Here is a 19363-nt window from a genome sequence, read left to right as displayed (position 1 = left end):
ACCATCTACGGTCCGTAATATCGTCAAAAGGTTCAGAGAATCTAGAGAAATCACTGCACGTAAGCGATGATATTACGGACCTTCGATCCCTCAGGCGGTACTGCATCAACAAGTGACATCAGTGTGTAAAGGATATCACCACATGGGCTCAGGAACACTTCAGAAAACCACTTTCTGTAACTACAGTTACTGTTGAAACTCAACTATGCAAACCGAAAGCCATTTATCAACAACACCCAGAAACGCTGCCAGCTTCGCTGGGCCTGAGCTCATCTAAGATGGACTGGTGCAAAGTGGAAAAGTGTTCTGTGGTCTGAGGAGTCCACATTTCAAATTGTTTTTGGAAACTGTGGACGTCGTGTCCTCCGGACAAAAGAGGAAAAGAACCATCCGGACTGTTATAGGCGCAAAGTTGAAAAGCCAGCATCTGTGATGGTATGGGGGTGTATTAGTGCCCAAGACATGGGTAACTTACACATCTGTGAAGGCACCATTAATGCTGAAAGGTACATACTGGTTTTGGAACAACATATGTTGCCATCCAAGCAACGTTACAATGGACGCCCCTGCTTATTTCAGCAAGACAATGCCAAGCCACGCCTGGCCTGCCTGTAGTCTAGACCTGTCTCCCAGTGAAAATGTGTGGCACAATATGAAGCCTAAAATACCACAACGGAGACCCCGGACTGTTGAACAACTTAAGCTGTTCATCAAGCAATAAAAGCTTCAAAAATTGGTCTCTTCAGTTCCCAAACATTTACTGAGTGTTGTTAAAAGGAAAGGCCATGTAACACAGTTGTAAAAATGCCCCTGTGCCAACTTTTTGTGCAATGTGTTGTTGCCATTAAATTCTAAGTTAATGATTATTTGAAAAAAAATAAAAATAAATTCTCAGTTGGAACATTAAATATCTTGTCTTTGCAGTCTATTCAATTGAATATAAGTTGAAAAGGATTTGCAAATCATTGCATTCTGTTTTTATTTTCGAATTACACAACGTGTCAACTTCACTGGTTTTGGGTTTTGTATATGGCAAACGCACAAAATATGCAACATTTTCCCCAAACATACTTCAAAGTGGAATATTTAATGTGAAGTAATTGGAGCCTTGACCAAGTCAATAATTGATAACAACATTGACTTTACAGTAATCAACAGTACATCATGTAACTGCTATGTATTTATTATACCGTACACACACGAGACATTAACCCAAACACATTTGACCAGGTACCATGTAGAAAACTTGTCTTTTTTTCAAGATAAATACACATATTGAGCATCAGATGATGTTTTGTTGACATTCAGCGCGTTTTGGACAGGATAGGTTCGTCTTCCAGGAGTGTCGGACCAACATGGCGATGGCGAGAACCACCGAGCTTAATATGAAGGAAGTGCCGCTGAGGAAAAAGGTTCCTGCGTAGTTTCCCGTCACGTCCACCAACCAACCTGGAGAGACACAATGACGGTCGTGGTTAGGGGAGGTAACTTCGGGCACCTAATGGTTCGATCCGATTCCTGGGAATCTGATTCAGATTCGATTCTTGTTTGAACACGTTTCTCGGTTCAAACCGATTCTCGCCATGTATCATTTGGTATAATAATTATAATGACACTTTTTCAAAACAGGTTAGAACTGGTTGCATGAAGATGGCCTAAAAACATATTTTTAAACAAATGTCTTCCTACAAATAAATACAATAAAAAAAATATATATATCCAGTATATATATTGTATTTTTTCAAAAATTTGCAAAATTTGAAAATGATGAATCACTTTAGAATCAAAACTTTTTCAAAAGAGGTTACAGGTGAGAAAAGCTCCTTCTGGTTGCATTATTAATTTTTATATAAAAATAAAAATAAGCAAAAACAAAACAAAAAACTATATATATATATATATATATATAATTATATTATATTATAATTATATATATATATATATATATATATATATATATATATATATATATATATATATATATATATATATATATATATATATATATAAAAATAATTTTATTAGGACTTTTTTCTCTCAAAATCTTGCAAAATTAAAAATAAATTACAATTCTGAATCACTTTAGATTCAAAACTTTTTCAAAACAGTTTACATGAGAGAAAAGCTCCTTCTGGTTACATGGAGATGGTCTAAAAAAGTATTTAAAATTTTTTATTCCTACAAAAAAAACTATATATATATATATATATATATATATATATATATATATATATATATATATATATATATATATATATATATATTATTTTTTTTATTTTATTTTATTTTTTCAAAAGTTTGCAATATTACAAACATTTTTGAAAATGATGAATCACTTTAGAATCAAAACTTTTTCAAAAGAGGTTACAGGTGAGAAAAGCTCCTTCTGGTTACATGAAGATGGCCTAAAAACATATTTTGAAAAAAATTATTCCTACAAAAAAATATGTATATTTATATAAAAAATAAAAATAAATAAAAAATAAAATATATTTATATATATGTAAATACATTAAAAAAAATAAAAAATAAAATAAATTATATATATATAGTTTTTGCAAAATTTTGCAAAATTACAAAAAATGTCAACAATTATGAATCACTTTTGAATCAAAACTTTTTCAAAACAGGATACAGGTGAGAAAAGCTACTTCTGGTTGCATTAAGATGGCCTAAAAACATATTTTAAAAAATGAATTCCTAAAAAAATGAAATATACAGGTAAAAGCCAGTAAATTAGAATATTTTGAAAAACTTGATTTATTTCAGTAATTGCATTCAAAAGGTGTAATTTGTACATTATATTTATTCATTGCACACAGACTGATGCATTCAAATGTTTATTTCATTTAATTTTGATGATTTGAAGTGGCAACAAATGAAAATCCAAAATTCCGTGTGTCACAAAATTAGAATATTACTTAAGGCTAATACAAAAAAGGGATTTTTAGAAATGTTGGACAACTGAAAAGTATGAAAATGAAAAATATGAGCATGTACAATACTCAATACTTGGTTGGAGCTCCTTTTGCCTCAATTACTGCGTTAATGCGGCGTGGCATGGAGTCGATGAGTTTCTGGCACTGCTCAGGTGTTATGAGAGCCCAGGTTGCTCTGATAGTGGCCTTCAACTCTTCTGTGTTTTTGGGTCTGGCATTCTGCATCTTCCTTTTCACAATACCCCACAGATTTTCTATGGGGCTAAGGTCAGGGGAGTTGGCGGGCCAATTTAGAACAGAAATACCATGGTCCGTAAACCAGGCACGGGTAGATTTTGCGCTGTGTGCAGGCGCCAAGTCCTGTTGGAACTTGAAATCTCCATCTCCATAGAGCAGGTCAGCAGCAGGAAGCATGAAGTGCTCTAAAACTTGCTGGTAGACGGCTGCGTTGACCCTGGATCTCAGGAAACAGAGTGGACCGACACCAGCAGATGACATGGCACCCCAAACCATCACTGATGGTGTAAACTTTGGATTTTCATTTGTTGCCACTTCAAATCATCAAAATTAAATGAAATAAACATTTGAATGCATCAGTCTGTGTGCAATGAATAAATATAATGTACAAGTTACACCTTTTGAATGCAATTACTGAAATAAATCAAGTTTTTCAAAATATTCTAATTTACTGGCTTTTACCTGTATATATATATATATATTTTTTCAAAATAATTTTTTTTTCTTCTTTTAAATCCATCCATCCATCCATTTTCTACCGCTTATTCCCTTCGGGGTCGCGGGGGGCGCTGGAGCCTATCTCAGCTACAATCGGGCGGAAGGCAGGGTACACCCTGGACAAGTCGCCACCTCATCGCAGGGCCAACACAGATAGACAGACAACATTCACACTCACATCCACACACTAGGGCCAATTTAGTGTTGCCAATCAACCTATCCCCAGGTGCATGTCTTTGGAGGTGGGAGGAAGCCGGAGTACCCGGAGGGAACCCACGCAGTCACGGGGAGGACATGCAAACCCCACACAGAAAGATCCCGAGCCCGGGATTGAACCCAAGACTACTCAGGACCTTCGTATTCTTTTAAATCGATTTTCTAAAATTATGAGTCACTTTAGAATCGGAATGAATAAGAATCGCAATCCAGATGTGAACCGACTACCGTATTTTTCGGAGTATAAGTCGCACCTGCCGAAAATGCATAATAAAGAAGGAAAAACGCATATATAAGTCGCACTGGAGTATAAATCGCATTTTTGGGGGAAATTTATTTGATAGAACCCAACACCAAGAATAGACATTTGAAAGGCAATTTAAATTAAATAAAGACTAGTGAACAACAGGCTGAATAAGTGTATGTTATATGAGGCATAAATAACCAACTGAGAACGTGACTGGTATGTTAACGTAACATATTATGGTAAGAGTCATTCAAATAACTATAACATATAGAACATGCTATACGTTTACCAAACAATCTGTCACTCCTAATCGCTAAATCCCATGAAATCTTATATGTCTAGTCTCTTACGTGAATGAGCTAAATAATATTATTGGATATTTTACGCTAATGTGTTAATAATTTCACACATAAGTCGCTCCTGAGTATAAGTCGCACCCCCGGCCAAACTATGAAAAAAAACTGCGACTTATAGTCCGAAAAATACGGTAGTTACGGTCTGAACACAGCGTTTTTTGGACTAAAGGCTTACCGCCGATTGGTGGGCTGACGAGGTACGGGATGGCGTGCAGGAAGTAGACCACACCCAGGGCAGAGTTGAGGTAGTCGGAGCCCACCGCGTCCGAGGTCACCACGGGAATGAGCGCCACGTAGGCGCCTTCGAAGTAGCCGTAGACGACGGCAAAGAGCGCCAGGGGGGCGAAGGAGTGCAGGAGCGGAAGGGACCAGCAGCACAGGCCCTCCACCGCTACACTTAGCATGAAGCTAAGCATCCGATACCTGTTCAGGCACCTGCAGCGACGGGAGGCCACGGTTAACAACCTGTCGAGCCGCACCCGCTTCCTAACGTCTACTTACTTCCTGTCTGTGATCCACCCGAAGGTGATGTTTCCCACGATGCCGCTGATGCCAAATATGGACATGAGGAAGGCGGCCTGCTTCTTCTCCACGCCCTGGCTGATGGCGTAGGGAACCAGGTAGACCACAGGTGTGCTGCAGGCGTACGCCATAAACAGGAAGCACAGTGACCAGATCATGAAGTCGGGGATGAGAAGGAAGCCAAAGTCCCGCCCTGGCTGCAGCCAGCGACAACACCCGGGCGAGTTAACGCCTTTATCAGCGTCTTCCCCCATCTTGTTGTGTTCGTCCTGCACCCGCTTGGTGAGCTTGGCGTCGGAGACCTGCAGCTCCCCGAGCATGGCCGGCGTCAGCTTGTTGCCTAATAAAATGCACTCCGCCAGCTTGATGTCCGTCGAGCCGGCTTCGGGGCCGCTCGGCGGCAAGGCGACCTTGCCCGGAGGTAGTTGGCTCTCCTCCAGCTCGCAGCTTTGGAGCGCTCCGTTGGCGATGAGAAGTCTCTGAGTGCGACTGAAGCTGCTGATTTCCAGCGACTTTGGATCTTCCACACTGTGACCCGAAGGTTCTTCTTTGGCATCGACTTCTTGCGCCATGTTGCCATCGCCGCTCTGTCTCGCCCTGCACGGAAAGGCACAAATAAAATACAGGTACTGCGGTTAGCTTAGCATTTAGCATTTTGTCAACTAATTACTAAGCACAAATAAAATACACATACTGCTGTTAGCTTAGCATTTAGCATTGTGTAAACTAATTACAATGCACAAATAATATACAGGCACTGCTGTTAGCTTAGCATTTAGCATTTTGTCAACTAATTACAAGGCACAAAGAAAATAAAGCCACTGCTGTTAGCTTAGCCTGACCTTTGACCTGTGCGGGGCTGCACGGGCCGCATCAGAGCGCCACAGACGCACAAGTTGGACACGAAGCCGCCCAGGACCAGCATGGCTCCTCTCCAGGAGTACTGATCGATGAGCAGCTGGATGACCGGGGCCAGGATGAAGGTCCCGATGCCGCTGCCTTGGATGTCCACATTTAGTCACAGGACGTGAAAAGACAAAGAAAAATGACTCGGGTGGCGTCTACCTGACAGAGCGATACCATAGGCCACAGCTTTCTTCTCGCTGAAGTATCGTCCCACCATGGCGATGGACGGCGTGAAGTTGAGCGCAAAACCCACACCTGAAAAGAAATCATGCACACGTCTGTAACTACAGTTCAATACAACCTACATACATACATACAGTACACTTACTGTACATACTTACTGTACATATGCAGTACACATGTTCAGTACATACATACAGTGCACATGCAGTACATTCATACAGTACACACATGCAGTACATACATACTGTACACACTTGCAGTACATAAATAAATACAGTACACATATACCGTACGTACATATATATATACATACTGTACACGTGCAGTACAAACATACATACATACAGTACACAGGTGCAGTACATACATACAGTACATGTGCAGTACATACATACAGACAGTACACACATGCAGTACATACATACAGTACACACGTTCAGTAAATACATACAGTACATATATACCCTACATACATACTGTACACACGTGCAGTACATAAATACATACAGTACATGCTGTACACGTTCAGTATCTGCATACATACATACATACATACAGTACACACATACAGTACACAGGTGTAATACATACATACATACATACATACAGTACACACATACAATACACAGGTGTAGTACATACATACATACATACATACAGTACACTCATGCAGTACATACATACATACATACATACTTACTGTACATACATACATACATACATACATACAGTACACGTTCAGTATATACATACATAAATACTGTACACATGTGCAGTACATACATACATACAGTACATGTGCAGTACATACATACAGTACACATGCAGTACATACATACAGTACACACGTTCAGTAAATACATACAGTACATATATACCCTACATACATACATACATACATACTGTACACACGTGCATTACATAAATACATACATGCTGTACACGTTCAGTATATACATACATAAATACTGTACACATGTGTAGTACATACATACATACATACAGTACACTCATGCAGTACATACATACATACATACAGCACACGTGCAGTACATACATACATACTTACTGTACATACATACATACATACACGTTCAGCATATACATACATAAATACTGTACACATGTGCAGTACATACATACATACATACATACATATATACATACATACATACATACACACATACAGTACACACATACAGTACACAGGTGTAGTACATACATACATACATACAGTACACAGGTGTAGTACATACATACATACATACAGTACACTCATGCAGTACATACATACATACATACTTACTGTATGTACATACATACATACATACATACAGTACACACATTCTGAGAATGTAGTACATACATTCATACATACAGAACACACATGCAGTACATACATACATACATACTTACTGTACATACATACATACATACATACATACATACAGTACACACATTCTGAGAATGTAGTACATACATTCATACATACAGAACACACATGCAGTACATACATACATACAATACACACGTGCAGTATATACAGTCATATATACATACAGTACAAATGGGAAGTACATATCTACATACTGTACACACATGCAGTATAAACCTACATACATACAGTACACACGTAGCACATACTGTACACACGTGAAGTACATACATACATACATACAACATACAGTACATACATACATAACATACTAACATACAGTACACACATACACACCTACATACATGCAGTACATATTGATACTGTACATACAGTACACACATGCAATACACACATACATACATGCAGTACATACATACATGCATACAGTACATACATGCAGTACATGCAGTAGTAATTCATCCATCTCAGACAGAGAGCATTGTTATCTAGTAAAACATATTGATATTAGATGCATTGTAATGCCATCGCTCCGGTATCGATACACCTGTATTGAATAGCAATATTCTGATGTGATTTATTGTGATCAATCACTGCACAGTATCGATACACCGATATTTAATCTTGATATTTTGATTTGTTGCATTGTTATTGCATTATCAATGCATTTGTTAACAAATATTGATATTTTTTAATGCGTCGTAGGGTCCAGTATCAATACACCAGTGTCAAATATCAATGACATATATGAATACATATATACTTTCATGTGATATTTTCTATATGAATTAACCAGTATGAAACATCAATATTTTGATGTCCTGTATCAAAATATTACTTACAGTACAATACCGATACACTGGCAACAACTATCACTACAAATACACCGGTGACAACACTGTACTTTTTAAGTGTTGAATAATTATTGCTTAGATTCCGGTATCGATGCATCGGTGACAAATATTGATATTATTAGATGCATTGTAGGGTCCAGTATCGACACACCAGTGTCAAATATCAATGATATATATGAATATTCTCGTGTGATATTTTCAATGTCAATAAACCAGTATCAAACATCAATATTTTGATATCCTGTATCAATTATTACTCACAGTACAATACCAATACACTGGCATCAACTACTTTTAAGTGTTGAATAATTATTGCTCAGATTCCGGTATCGATGCATCGGTGACAGATATTGATATTATCAGATGCATTGTCGGGTCCTGTATCGATACACCAGTGTCAAATATCAATGATATACAATATATGAATATTCTCGTTTTATATTTTCAATGTCAATAAACCAGTATCAAACATCAATATTTTGATATCCTGTATCAATTATTACTTACGGTACAATACCGATACACTGGCAACAACTACTTTTAAGTGTTGAATAATTATTGCTCAGATTCCGGTATCAATGCATCGGCAACAAATATTTATATTATTAAATGCATTGATATTGTTACTATTAACAATACAGTATCAATACACCAGTACCAAATAGTGATACTTTGATGGATCCTATAAATGTCGATATTGTGTTATATCGTTACAGTTCACAGTACAACATCAATACACGAGTACCAAATAGTGATACTTTGATGGATCCTATAAATGTCGATATTGTGTTGTATCGTTACAGTTCACAGTACAACATCAATACACCAGTACCAAATAATGATACTTTGATGTATCGTAGAAATATCGATATTGTGTCGTATTGTTACGGTTCACAGTACAGTAGCAATACACCGGTACAAAATAACGACACTTTGATGTATTGTATGAATATTGATATTGTGTTGTATCGTTACCGTTCAGAGTACAACATTAATACACCCCTACCAAATAACGATACTTTGATGAATATCGATATTGTGAAGTATCTTTACAGTTCACAGTGCAGTATCAATACAACGATACCAACTAACAATACTTTGATGTATTGCATAAATATCGATATTGTGTTTTATCATTACTGTTCACAGTACAGTATCAATACACCAGTACCAAATAACGATACATTTGATATGTTGTGTAAATATCAATATTGTGTTATATTGTTACGGTTCACAGTACAACATCAATACACAAGTACAAAATAACAATACCTTGTTGAGTTGTATAAATATTGATATTTTGTTGTATCATTACAGTTCACAGTACAGTATCAATACACCAGTGCCAAATAACAATGCATTGATGTAGCCTATGTTCTCGTGTGATATTTTCAATGTCAATAACCCAGTATCACACATCAATATTTTGATATCCTGTATCAATTATTACTTACGGTACAATACCGATACACTGGCAACAACTGTAACTACTTTTCAGTGTTGAATAATTATTGCTCAGATTCCGGTATCGATGCATCTAATATTGATATTATTAGATGCATTGATATTGTTACCATTGACAATACAGTATCAATACACCAGTGCCAAATAGTGATACTTTGATGGATCCTATAAATGTCAATATTGGGTCGTATCGTTACAGTTCACAGTACAACATCAATACTCCAGTACCAAATAATGATACTTTGATGTATCGTACAAATATCGATATTGTGTCGTATTGTTACGGTTTACAGTACAGTATCAATACACCAGTACAAAATAACGACACTTTTAATTTATTGTACAAATATTGATATCATGTTGTATCGTTACCGTTCAGAGTACAACATCAATACACTCCTACCAAATAACAATACTTTGATGTATTGTATAAATATCGATATTGTGAAGTATCTTTACAGTTCACAAGTGCAGTATCAATACAGCAATACCAACTAACGATACTTTGATGTATTGCATAAAAATCGATATTGTGTTTTATCGTTACGGTTCACAGTACAATATCAATACACCAGTACCAAATAACAATACTTTGATGTAGCCTATAAATATTGATATTATGTTCTTGTGTGATATTTTCAATGTCAATAAACCAGTATCAAATATCAATATTTTGATATCCTGTATCAATTATTACTGACAGTACAATACCGATACACTGGCAACAACTGTAACTACTTTTCAGTGTTGAGTAATTATTGCTCAGATTCCGGTATCGATGCATCGGTGACAAATATTGATATTATTAGATGCATTGCAGTGTCAAATAACCAAACTATGATGTGAGGTACAGTGCGGTATCAATACACCGGCATGGATGCATGGATACTGCAAAAATAGTGAGGTGCTGCGTGCGTACCTGCAAGGATCCCCAGAGAGACGTACAGGTGTTCCAGCCTGGAGGCAAAGCAGCTGAGGACCAGGCCGATAGAGGACATGAGTCCGCCGAGCATCATGGTCGCTCTGCATGACAGACGGTTGACAAGGAAGCTGCCGAGAGGAGCTGGAGAAGAACAGAAGCTCTCAGGACATCTTACTACACGCCGGGGGAGAGCATGTGGAGTGTGAACCTACCACAGAACATGGTGGTGCAATCTATGAGACTGTGGATCCAGGCCGTGGTGGAATAATCCCTCTCAAAGTGCAGCTGGAACTCCACGAAGAACATGGCAACACATCTGCACGGGAGGAGCAAACATTGATCCCTTTTAGGAGGGCAGAGTCCTTCCAGGTTCTTTACTTTATAAGTTGTCTTAAAAGATGACTAGAGTAGATGTTCATTTTTTTTTTCATTTATTTATTTATTTCAGGCAATAGCATAAAAAACTACAACGTTGACAACACATAATAATATAAATTAATATAGTGCAAAAGGTAATGTATAGTATGTAATTCATGTTAAACAATTTATTCTACTAAATAGGAGCACCGTATTTTCCGGACTATATGCCGCTACTTTTTCCAACGCTTTGAGCCCTGCGGCTTATAAAACAGTGCAGCTAATTTGTGGATTTTTCATCAATAACGGCCATAGTGTTTTGTATTCAACAAACAGTTTTCATATTACGCCGACAGAGACACTGAAAAGGTGTGTTATTGTTTGTGCTATGGCGCCATCTTTTGGACGAGTTCGCTCACTGCAGGTGCTGCGGGTTGAGAATGACATTCCTGTTTTGTGCCTTGAACCGGAAGTATATCCCATTTCGTCTGCTATTGGTCCATAGCCTTTTTTATTTTATTTTATCTTATTTTTTGTTTATTACATTATTATTTGACATAGACAGTCCAGAAATACAATTAAACAAATGTTATTTTTTCACCCCTAACAAGTAACCCACAAATATGATATATAAAATAAAAAATAGATACAAACAATCCAAATAATAGCGAGAAAAAAAACATTTATGAGTCAAATATTGACATGAAGAAACAGACAACTGCACTCCTGAGTGTCCCCAACACGGTGCAGCAATAGACCAAAGCAGACAAAAGGCTCATCAATTATTTACCTTTCAAATACTTTTCAATCGGGGTTAAATTTGAGATCAGTCTCTTTTACATATTTTAGGAAACCACCCCATACTTCCTGAAACTTCACAGAACAACCGTTCAATGTCAGCATAATTTTCTCCAATTTAAGAAAATTTAAAAAAATCACCAAAATGATTCCCGAGCGCGGTCACCGTTGCTACTCACTGCTCCCCTCACCTCCCAGGGGGTGGAACAAGGGGATTGTCAAATGCAGAGGGTAAATTCACCACACCTAGCGTGTGTGTGACTATCAGTGGTACTTTAACTTTAACTTAATATCTTTAATCCAGCGGGTGTGGCGGCAAGGGGGCGCTGCAGCCTTCTAATTTAGCACGAGTCTTCCAGCCAACAAAATAGTGAATGCTACCAAGTTCGTCCATAGGATTCCTTACTCATCATTCCAAGCAACGTTTGTAAGTTTTACAATATAACTAAAACAATTCATACTTACTAAACCGTCCCATGTGTGATGTCTGTAGGGTTGTTTTCATGCATATTTGCCGGTGCTATCGTAGTGTAATGAAGCTAGCGTCATTAGCATTAGCGAATATGCTAACCCGTTTAAGAATGTCCATGTTTGTATTATTAACTTACAATGGCATTGTTTTTGTATTGTTTTAGTTTCACAAATTCCTCAGTAAATTCACCAAAATGTCACTTATTGAGTCTGTTTAGCTGATTGGAGAGCTAGTTATGACGATGACTTCTGTTTTGTTTGATCATCCGTTTTACTGCCGTGTTACAAACACCGTTTGGAAACAATAAAGGTATGTAAATAAACATTTACAAAATATTTTTCTGTAAATAACTCATTTCACAACGTATAAATCTGCGGTTTATAGTCCATCCATTTTCTACCGCTTATTCCCTTCGGGGTCGTGGGGGGCGCTGGAGCCTATCTCAGCTACAATCGGGCGGAAGGCGGCGTACATCCTGGACAAGTCACCACCTCATCGCAGCGGTTTATAGTCCAGTGTGGCTAATATATACGTAAACATTTTTTTAATTATAAAATCTAGTGGGTGTGGCTTATATACCGGTACGCTCTACGGTCCGGAAAGTCCGCCTCGGCATGAATTGAAACTGAAACTTTACTTAAACTTAAGACTTGAAACTAGGGATGTCCGATAATGTCTTTTTTGCCGATATCCGATATTCCAATATTGTCCAACTCTTAATTACCGATACAGATGCATACAGTCGTGGAATTAACACATTGTTATGCCTAATTTGGACAACCAGGTATGGTGAAGATAAGGTCCTTTTTAAAAAAAAATTATTAAATAAAATAAGATAAATACATTTAAAACAAATTCTTGAATAAATAAGAAAGTAAAACAATATAAAAACAGTTACATAGAAACTAGTAATTAATGAAAATGAGTAAAATTAACTGTTAAAGGTTAGTACTATTAGTGGACCAGCAGCACGCACAATCATGTGTGCCTACGGACTGTATCCCTTGCAGACTGTATTGATATATATTGACATATAATGTAGGAACCAGAATATTGATAACAGAAAGAAACAACCCTTTTGTGTGAATGAGTGTGAATGAGTTTTTTGGGGTTGGTGCACTAATTGTAAGTGTATCTTGTGTTTTTTATGTTGATTTAATAAAAAATAAAAAAATAAAAAAAACGATATCGATAATAAAAAAAAAACGATACCGATAATTTCCGATATTACATTTTAAAGCATTTATCGGCATCTCAAGTTGAAACTGAATTAAAACACATTTGTTTCAATTGAAGAGATGGGAAAGAAAGCACAAGCGGGGCAGGTTTTTACTGGGCAACGTGTCAGGTCAGGAAGTGCGGTTCTTACATTTTGAGCCTTGCGTAAGGTCGCTTACGTAATTCCAATCTTACGACTTCCACTGTCAGAGGTGATAACTTATCACTTAACGCTGGTTTTATCTTTTTTGTTGAGCGTCAGCTGAGCAACAAGCGGCATGTGAAAGTAGTCGGGATAAAAACAATAACTGTGTGTTATCATGCCAGCCATGCAGCATGTGCAAGAAAGAAGTCACCATGGAAACATCTCAGCAGGATGCCAGCGTCTTAGTGAGGAAACAAGAAAACTGCTGACTCAGGTTGTGGACACTTTAAGCGCTTTAGGAATGGACCAAAGTCAGAAGTGGACAGTTTATGAAATGTTGTGCATGGATCCATTAATGGGACTATACCATGTGGGAACCATAGAATTATACACACAGTTCATCATCTGTGTCACAATGTGGGGTTAAAGACCATGCAACATGGGAACTACAGACACATACACACTTTTACTTGTCTTTGTCACAATATGGGGTTACCAACCGTGCAACGTGGGGACCATAGATGTATACACACATAGTGTCATCTTTGTCACATTGTGGGGTTCAACCATGCAACGTGGGAACCATAGATGTATACACACAATGTGTCATCTTTGTCACATTGTGGGGTTACCGACCGTGCAACGTGGGAACCATAGATGTAAACACACATAGTGTCATCTTTGTCACATTGTGGGGTTCAACCATGCAATGTGGGAACCATAGATGTATACACACATAGTGTCATCTTGGTCACATTGTGGGGTTACGACCATGCAACGTGGGAACCGTAGATGTGTACACACATGGTGTTATCTTGGTCACATTGTGGGGTTACCGACCATGCAATGTGGGAACCATAGATGTATACACACATAGTGTCATCTTGGTCACATTGTGGGGTTACGACCATGCAACGTGGCAACCGTAGATGTGTACACACATAGTGTCATCTTTGTCACATTGTGGAGTTACCACTCATGCAACGTGGGAACCATAGATGTATACACACATAGTGTCATCTTTGTCACATTGTGGGGTTACCGACCGTGCAACGTGGGAACCATAGATGTATACACACACAGTGTCATCTTTGTCACATTGTGGGGTTACCAACCATGTAACGTGGGAACCATAGATGTATACACACATAGTGTCATCTTTGTCACATTGTGGGGTTACCGACCATACAACGTGGGAACAACAGACACCTACACACATTTACTTGTCTTTGTCACAATGTGGGGTTACCGACCATGAAACGTGTATACACACATAGTGTCATCTTTGTCACATTGTGGGGTCACGTTCTTGTCTTCTCCACATTGTTATACAGTATGTGCAGACAACACAATTTGGGAACGGCAGTTACACACACATTTTCTTGTCTTTATCACGTCATGGTGTTACAGGGAACCGTAGACACAACCAAACTGGTCTTTGCCACTTTGGGGGTTTACTAACGCAGACTATACAAAGTGGCAACTACAAACCTCGTTTCCATATGAGTTGGGAAATTGTGTTAGATGTAAATATAAACGGAATACAATGATTTGCAAATCCTTTTCAACCCATATTCAGTTGAATATGCTACAAAGACAACATATTTGATGTTCAAACTGATAAACTTTTTTTTTTTTGCAAATAATCATTAACTTTAGAATTTGATGCCAGCAACACGTGACAAAGAAGTTGGGAAAGGTGGCAATAAATACTGATAAGGTTGAGGAATGCTCATCAAACACTTATTTGGAACATCCCACAGGTGAACAGGCAAATTAGGAACAGGTGGGTGCCATGATTGGGTATAAAAGTAGATTCCATGAAATGCTCAGTCATTCATAAACAAGGACGGGGCGAGGGTCACCACTTTGTCAACAAATGCATGAGCAAATTGTTGAACAGTTTAAGAAAAACCTTTCTCAACCAGCTATTGCAAGGAATTTAGGGATTTCACCATCTACGGTCCGTAATATCATCAAAGGGTTCAGAGAATCTGGAGAAATCACTGCACGTAAGCAGCTAAGCCCGTGACCTTCGATCCCTCAGGCTGTACAGCATCAACAAGCGACATCAGTGTGTAAAAGATATCACCACATGGGCTCAGGAACACTTCAGAAACCCACTGTCAGTAACTACAGTTGGTCGCTACATCTGTAAGTGCAAGTTAAAACTCTCCTATGCAAGGCGAAAACCGTTTCTCAACAACACCCAGAAACGCCGTCGGCTTCGCTGGGTCTGAGCTCATCTAAGATGGACTGATACAAAGTGGAAAAGTGTTCTGCGGTCTGAGGAGTCCACATTTCAAATTGTTTTTGGAAACTGTGGACGTCGTGTCCTCCGGACCAAAGAGGAAAAGAACCATCCGGATTGTTATAGGCGCAAAGTTAAAAAGCCATCATTTGTGATGGTATGGGGGTGTATTAGTGCCCAAGACATGGGTAACTTACACATCTGTGAAGGTGCCATTAATGCTGAAAGGTACATACAGGTTTTGGAGCAACATATGTTGCCATCCAAGCAACGTTACCATGGACGCCCCTGCTTATTTCAGCAAGACAATGCCAAGCCACGTGTTACATCAACGTGGCTTCATAGTAAAAGAGTGCGGGTACTAGACTGGCCCGCCTGTAGTCCAGACCTGTCTCCCATTGAAAATGTGTGGCGCATTATGAAGCCTAAAATACCACAACGGAGACCCCCGGACTGTTGAACAACTTAAGCTGTACATCAAGCAAGAATGGGAAAGAATTCCACCTGAGAAGCTTAAAAAATGTGTCTCCTCAATTCCCAAACGTTTACTGAGTGTTGTTAAAAGGAAAGGCCATGTAACACAGTGGTGAACATGCCCTTTCCCAACTACTTTGGCACATGTTGCAGCCATGAAATTCTAAGTTAATTATTATTTGCAAAAAAAAATTAAAGTTGATGAGTTTGAACATCAAATATCTTGTCTTTGTAGTGCATTCAACTGAATATGGGTTGAAAATGATTTGCAAATCATTGTATTCAGTTTATATTTACATCTAACACAATTTCCCAACTCATATGGAAACGGGGTTTGTACTTTGCACACACCTATCCTTGTTTTTATGACATTTCAGGTTAGAAGACCCTACATCGTGGGAACCACACACACCTCTCCTTGCCTTTGAAGCCATATTGTGTGGTTACCAGACTCGCACACATTCTCCTTGTTTTGCGAGGGGCGCAGACTCCGCAATGAGAGACCGTAAACACACACCTGGTGACACCCCGTGTGCAGATGGTGACGAGGAAGCAGCCAGCGACGACCATCCATCCCCAGCCGCCCTCCGGTGGGGTTGTGACCTCGGGCGACCCCTTGCCCTTCTCCATCTTCTCCTGCATGACAGTCGTGGCGCCGGCCAATCAGCAGCATCAGCGGCGTCCTCCCCCGCCCCTCGCCGCCGCCGCCGTTCGTACAGTAGGAGTGCAGGTCAGGACAGCTCACGGTCGTCTAAACATGCGGCACCTTTGCAGCGGGGGGACGGCCTCCATGAAGTTGGGCTCTTCACGCTTCCTCTTGGACTGATGAGGAGCACAAAACACACGGCCATTTGTAAGTCTTGCAGGGAACAAATCAAAGTGTCTTCGTTTGAACTTTTGCTTCAAATGAGACTTTATCTTGTCAGCAAGTAGCATATTTGTGCAGAGACCTCCACTGGTAGAGGGCGGTACTCCAACTTGCAGGAGATCCATACATTGACATTGGCATGGAAGGTGATAATCCATTATGGTTATTACATATTTACATGACTTGAAAGGTCAAACGGGACACACACTTTAATTTGAGCATTATTATCTCAGGATATGGACAGATTTTTACAAAACTTTCAGCAAATGTCCAGATTTGGATAAGGAATAAGTGATAAGATGTCGGGGATGATCCGGATCACTGTTACAAATATTTAAAAGGGTTCTTCTAATGGGGCCCGGAGGAGGTCTGTGTTATTTTTAATTTTTTTTTGCAACGGTTGACTTCTTCTTGCAAGTTCTACAATACTTTCCCAACAATTTCATCATTATTTAATCCTTGAGTCTACTTAATTTAAAACTGGGTCAAGGGTGCTAAGCGAAGAAAAACGGACACGCTCAATAGTGTTATAAATAAGTATTTACAAAAAATTAAGGGAATAAGCGGAAGAAAATGGATGAATGGATAGTTGCAGAGTGCAATATTTTAAATGAGGTAATAACAGCCTTTTAACAGGTCAATAATTCATAACAACACTGAGTTTGATGCATTATTATATTTGAAACAATGACAGTTTTTTCCAAAAACTCACACTCAAAAAAGTGTTCCAATTAAGTAATATTTTTTTAAATTAACTTCCATTGCTTTAAATTTTTCAACAACTTCAAACATATCCATAGACATAACGTTTTTTATATATTGATGTTTTATTGTTTATGCTCTTCTTTAAAAAAAACTAAAAAAAACCATTTTTTATTCTGAGGAAAATACAAAATATTATAATTTATTTATTATTATACTATTTCCAAAAATGAGTTGCAAAGTGGAATACTTTACATGAGATAATTACAGCCTTTATTGGGTCAATAATTCATTCAATTGATCAATAATTCCCAAACTCTCCCACTATCCCTCCTGAGCAATAAAAAGATGCGCTCAAAAAAGTGTTAACTCATATATACATTTGTTTTTGACTTATCACACTTTACATTTTTCAGGTATAGACTATACATAGCTATAAAGTTTTTATATATTTGCAGTGTATTTTTTATGTTTTATGCTCTTTCTTGTAAAAAAAAAAAAAAAAAAAAATCCTAAACATTTTATTGTGGGAAAAACACCAATTTAAAAAAATAGTTGCAAAATGGAATACTTTAGATGAGGTAATTATAGCTGTTATTAGGACACTGATTCATAACAACACTGATTTCGATGCATTATTATTTTGGGTATCGATGACAGTTTTTTCCCCAAAATTCTCACTATCCTTTCTAAGCCGAAAAAACCGGCACGCTCAAAAAAGTGTTAGAGTACGGCATATTTCATTTTGCTTATTTTTTTTAACTTTCCACACTTTTACATTTTTCAACAGCTTCAGACCTATCCATACTGTAGATCTACATTTTTTATGTATTTGTCATGTTTTTTTTTAATTTTTATGTTTTATGCTCTTTTTGTGAAAAACAAAATTTTTGGAGAAAAACACAAAATATGTAGTATTTCCAAAAATGAATTGCAAAGTGGAATACTTTAAATAAGATAGCTGCAGCCTGTAATATGTCAACAATTCATAACACTGATTTTGATGCATTATTATTTTGGAACTATGTCCAAAAAACAAATACGCTCGAAAAAGTGTTATATATGAGAATATTTTTTTAACTTTCCGCGATGCAGCAGCTTCGAACCTATCCATATATAGAAGTTTTATATATTTTGAATGTATTTTTTTTTTTTTAAGTTTTATGCTCTTTTTGTGAAAAATCTCAGCCAATAAATAAAAATGTGTTGAGGTCGCCCACAATGACAATGATTGTAAAGAAAATGTAGGTAGAAGTGGTCTTCATCAAGCAGGTGGTGTGTGAGACAGCTGCTGCAACAGGCCACAGAGGTCAAGGTGCCTCCTCTTATCGCTGCACA

The 19363-nt window shown here is 37.9% G+C and overlaps 1 protein-coding gene across 4 annotated transcripts in view; it reads right to left on the bottom strand.

The window, feature by feature from the left end:
- Window positions 1-1012: 1012 nt before the first annotated feature.
- Window positions 1013-19363, bottom strand: part of LOC133613817 (monocarboxylate transporter 12-B-like) — a 35921-nt gene continuing 17570 nt past the window's right edge. For all 4 annotated transcript variants that reach the window (XM_061971908.1, XM_061971675.1, XM_061971841.1 and 1 more), the window contains 8 exons: window positions 16973-17277; window positions 10953-11056; window positions 10738-10881; window positions 6081-6176; window positions 5858-6014; window positions 4995-5612; window positions 4669-4928; window positions 1013-1449 (listed from right to left, as the gene is read on the bottom strand). In XM_061971908.1, the coding sequence (XP_061827892.1) occupies window positions 1283-1449; window positions 4669-4928; window positions 4995-5612; window positions 5858-6014; window positions 6081-6176; window positions 10738-10881; window positions 10953-11056; window positions 16973-17097 (1671 nt within the window). In that variant the 5' untranslated portion in view covers window positions 17098-17277 and the 3' untranslated portion in view covers window positions 1013-1282. The remainder of the gene's footprint in view (window positions 1450-4668; window positions 4929-4994; window positions 5613-5857; window positions 6015-6080; window positions 6177-10737; window positions 10882-10952; window positions 11057-16972; window positions 17278-19363) is intronic.

The sequence above is a fragment of the Nerophis lumbriciformis genome, linkage group LG02 (genome assembly GCF_033978685.3).
Source record: "Nerophis lumbriciformis linkage group LG02, RoL_Nlum_v2.1, whole genome shotgun sequence".
NCBI lineage: Eukaryota > Metazoa > Chordata > Actinopteri > Syngnathiformes > Syngnathidae > Nerophis > Nerophis lumbriciformis.
This window is presented reverse-complemented; position numbering and strand designations above follow the sequence as displayed.